This window comes from Thunnus thynnus, chromosome 4 (genome assembly GCF_963924715.1).
Source record: "Thunnus thynnus chromosome 4, fThuThy2.1, whole genome shotgun sequence".
Classification (NCBI taxonomy): domain Eukaryota; kingdom Metazoa; phylum Chordata; class Actinopteri; order Scombriformes; family Scombridae; genus Thunnus; species Thunnus thynnus.
In genome coordinates this window covers 12,493,069-12,496,245 of record NC_089520.1, presented here as the reverse complement: position 1 = coordinate 12,496,245, position 3,177 = coordinate 12,493,069, and the positions used below count along the sequence as shown (strand labels likewise).

General features: G+C 43.1%; 1 protein-coding gene across 1 annotated transcript in view; it reads right to left on the bottom strand.

The window, feature by feature from the left end:
- The window catches only part of cyp24a1 (cytochrome P450, family 24, subfamily A, polypeptide 1), a 5,807-nt gene extending 2,909 nt beyond the window's left edge, over positions 1-2,898 (bottom strand). The window contains exons 1-7 of the mRNA XM_067586045.1: positions 2,463-2,898; positions 2,088-2,278; positions 1,865-1,958; positions 1,676-1,769; positions 1,124-1,215; positions 542-770; positions 78-118 (exon numbers count right to left, since the gene is read on the bottom strand). Of these exons, the coding sequence (XP_067442146.1) occupies positions 78-118; positions 542-770; positions 1,124-1,215; positions 1,676-1,769; positions 1,865-1,958; positions 2,088-2,278; positions 2,463-2,720 (999 nt within the window). The 5' untranslated portion in view covers positions 2,721-2,898. The remainder of the gene's footprint in view (positions 1-77; positions 119-541; positions 771-1,123; positions 1,216-1,675; positions 1,770-1,864; positions 1,959-2,087; positions 2,279-2,462) is intronic.
- Between the last annotated feature and the right edge of the window lie 279 nt (positions 2,899-3,177).

Genomic DNA, 3,177 nt, shown 5'->3' with positions numbered 1-3,177 from the left:
AATACGTCAGATCTAATGTTTTATCCTTACATGACATTTTGTCCATATGATCTGAATCCTGAAGCTCATGGCCTCACTGTTGCCCTTGTTTGATCCCCCGTCTGTTTATCTGATTTAGCTTACGAGAGTTGAGCGTAATTTAAAACGCATGACACAAAAAAACGAACTAAATGACTGACTGACTGACAGTCTGCTGCTTCTCAGAATACCTGAACTAAACTAATTATAAATCTCACTTTCTCTCACAGAACTGACAAGTACTTTTGTCTTGTGAAGTTTGTGACCATATGTGTGTGTGTTTGTGTGTGGTGTGTGAGCCACGTAAACAGCATCATCTTCTTCCTCCCTCTGTGTTTCACCCCCCACCTCCTGCCACTACAAATATTTGGCAGATTTCTCCCTCTTAGGTCATGCAGTTTACTACAACTCTGGCTGCTTTTTACACAGGGTGCCAAGTACACAAAGCTCCGAGGCACCAGGTTCAAATTCACCCTCCCTCTGTTCTTCTCTATCTATCGTCTGACTGGATTTCAACTCAAACTGGTATGGGGAGGAGTGGAGACAAACTGTACTAGCACTCTGTGAAATAAGACTCGAGGGAGGAGGCTGTAATCTTGTTGTTCTGTGGTGCAGTGTAATTTTATTTCTGTGTTTGTACCTGTACTGAAAATGCGGTCCCATGCAGCAGTGTGGTCCTGCCATGTTTTGGTGTTGAGGCTCTTGTGGAGCTCCACAGGTGTGACCATCATCATACCAAAGGTGCTCATCATCTAAAGAGAAAGAGAGAAAGGAGGTGTTAGGTGTTAAATCTAATCATCCTCACCAGTGAAAATCTTTGATGCAATCTCTTTTACGAGGTCTATTCTTGCACCCGCTGCCCTGTGAGACCTTTGTGAGCCTACACTTATTATCTGTTGACTGTGGGTGATATTGGTTTGCCCCAGTAAATCCCAGTAAATACAAAGAGTCTGCTGCATCGCTGGCTGCAGTTCAGCTGACCTCAGCTGAGGTGAACCTGGTGAACTAGGCTGTTTCTACAGGCTCAGTTTCTCACAGATCATGACGGGTCCTCTCCTACAGTACACAACGCTGCTATGAGAGGAGGAATAACAGGCAGACTCACCGTTTTCACAGCTGTGATGAAGTTCATGGCTTCCTCGTTGACTTTTTCTTGCAGCAGACCAAATCTCTTGTCATAGAGGACGAGGCAAATGGCTGAATAAGAAAAAAAGAGCAAAGAATGAGATTCAGAGCCTGAGCTGAATGTACATACAGCTTCAGTAAGATTTTTCATTTTAATTGGATTTGAAGAATGAAATTTCATTACAATACATCACAAATCATCCACTTTTTTAACTCCCCCCCATATATAAATTACATTACATATGTTTAAAAACATTTAATACATCTAATTGTTTTGTACAGATCAAATACTGAACAGTAGAGCTGAAACAATTAATCAATTAATAGATTAGTAGAAAATGTTTTGGCAACTATCTCGATAATGTGATAAACTGCCAAACATTCACTTGTTCCAGCTTCTCAATCGTGAGATTTTTTTAAGACATTTTATAGATCAAAACGATTAATCAAGAAAATAATTAGCAGATGAACTGATATTAAAAGAATGATCGTTAGTTGCAGACTCAATATATAATAAAATAGCTGAACTTACTCTCAAACGACCATTTATTCAGTTCGAAGTACAAGTCTTCAATCCTCCCATTGGCGTTTATTTTTCCAATTCTGCTAACGAAGTCCAGCAACACCTGTTTGTTTCAACAGAAACAGTCACTCATCAATCACCGATAGCCGAAATCTTTGTGAACACAATCTCATATTATCTTATGTTTCAGATCCTTACCTCGTTTATTTTGCCATCCAGCTTCACCACTTCTGTGGGCTTCATGAGTTTGTGCTGAAACGCGCTCCTCACTCTCTGCCAGTCTTTCCCCTCCCTGAAAACCGAGAGTTTCAACTCAGTGCGCTTTTCTACGAAACATTTAAGATCTGCTTGCACTTCAAGCTACGTCCTGACGAGTTATAGTCATATTCTTTGAATAAAAAGCACTCGAAACCCTACTTACAGGATGAGGAGTCCGTACGCCTCGTCTCTGAGGTCTCTGTATGCTTTCCAGGGTTTGATCTCAAGCCTCTGAGGGTAACTTCCCTCCTTCCTATAGAGCGCCTCCAGCAAGCAAGGTGCGCCAATGTGCACCGACTCAAAAGAGCCCAGCTTCATCCGGAAAATCTTGCCAAATTTTTTGTGATAATCAACCTAAATCAGAATAAAAAATAGTCATGAATCACTCAGAGAAATAGATCTTACATTAAAATATAATCGACAGTGTTTTTTCATTCTTTTAAAGTATTTTTTTTTGTTGTAGCAACGCCTGAAAAAAACAGGCTGTAATCTCCCAGAGGAAAAAAAAAGACAACTAGAGAACAAGTTTTTACTCTACCAGGGCCTCGTGTTGTCTTGTCAGACCTCCTTTCCGGAGGAGCTGGACCAGACTGCCGACCAGGGGCCAGTTGGTGGGTCCCGGGATCGCGTCCAGGCTGTGCGCTCTGGAGGCAGCGTGAGGGCACCGCGCAGCCTCCACAGCATCCTTCTCCTCCAAGACGCACACTGAGGATGTTGGTTTGAAGTGCTGCAGCCCCACAGACTTCTTTTTCAGCAACTCAACAATTTGAGGAACTTTTTGGATCTGCGCCCTCATCCTCAAATTTGTAGATTTGTAAAGAGAAAAAAAATAAAGCGGAGTAATCTAATGTTTAACAGAAGCTCTTCTTTATTATCTAGGGGGTTTCTCGTTTCTTGGAAGTGTCACACCTTGCTGCAATATATATACCCTGAGAGTGTTTATTCCTGCCGTGCATTGAACCAATCAGGGATCGGTGCAGCATGGTGTGGCCGTCGAGCCCACCATTCATTTATGGATCCACGTTGAGAGGATCGTATGACCCCAGATAGACCGAGGAAGTGCCCTTGCCCCCCTACCCCCACCCAACACCCCCCCCCCCCTCGCTTTATAAATAAACACACAGGCCACAGTGGAGGTGACGCGGTTCGCTTGAACCGTGTTTCAGAGCGACCCGCGACCGGAAGAAGCGAAACTTTGGCAAAGCAAATAGGCTACTACTGCCACACTTCTGCACCGTGGGCAAATATTTGAC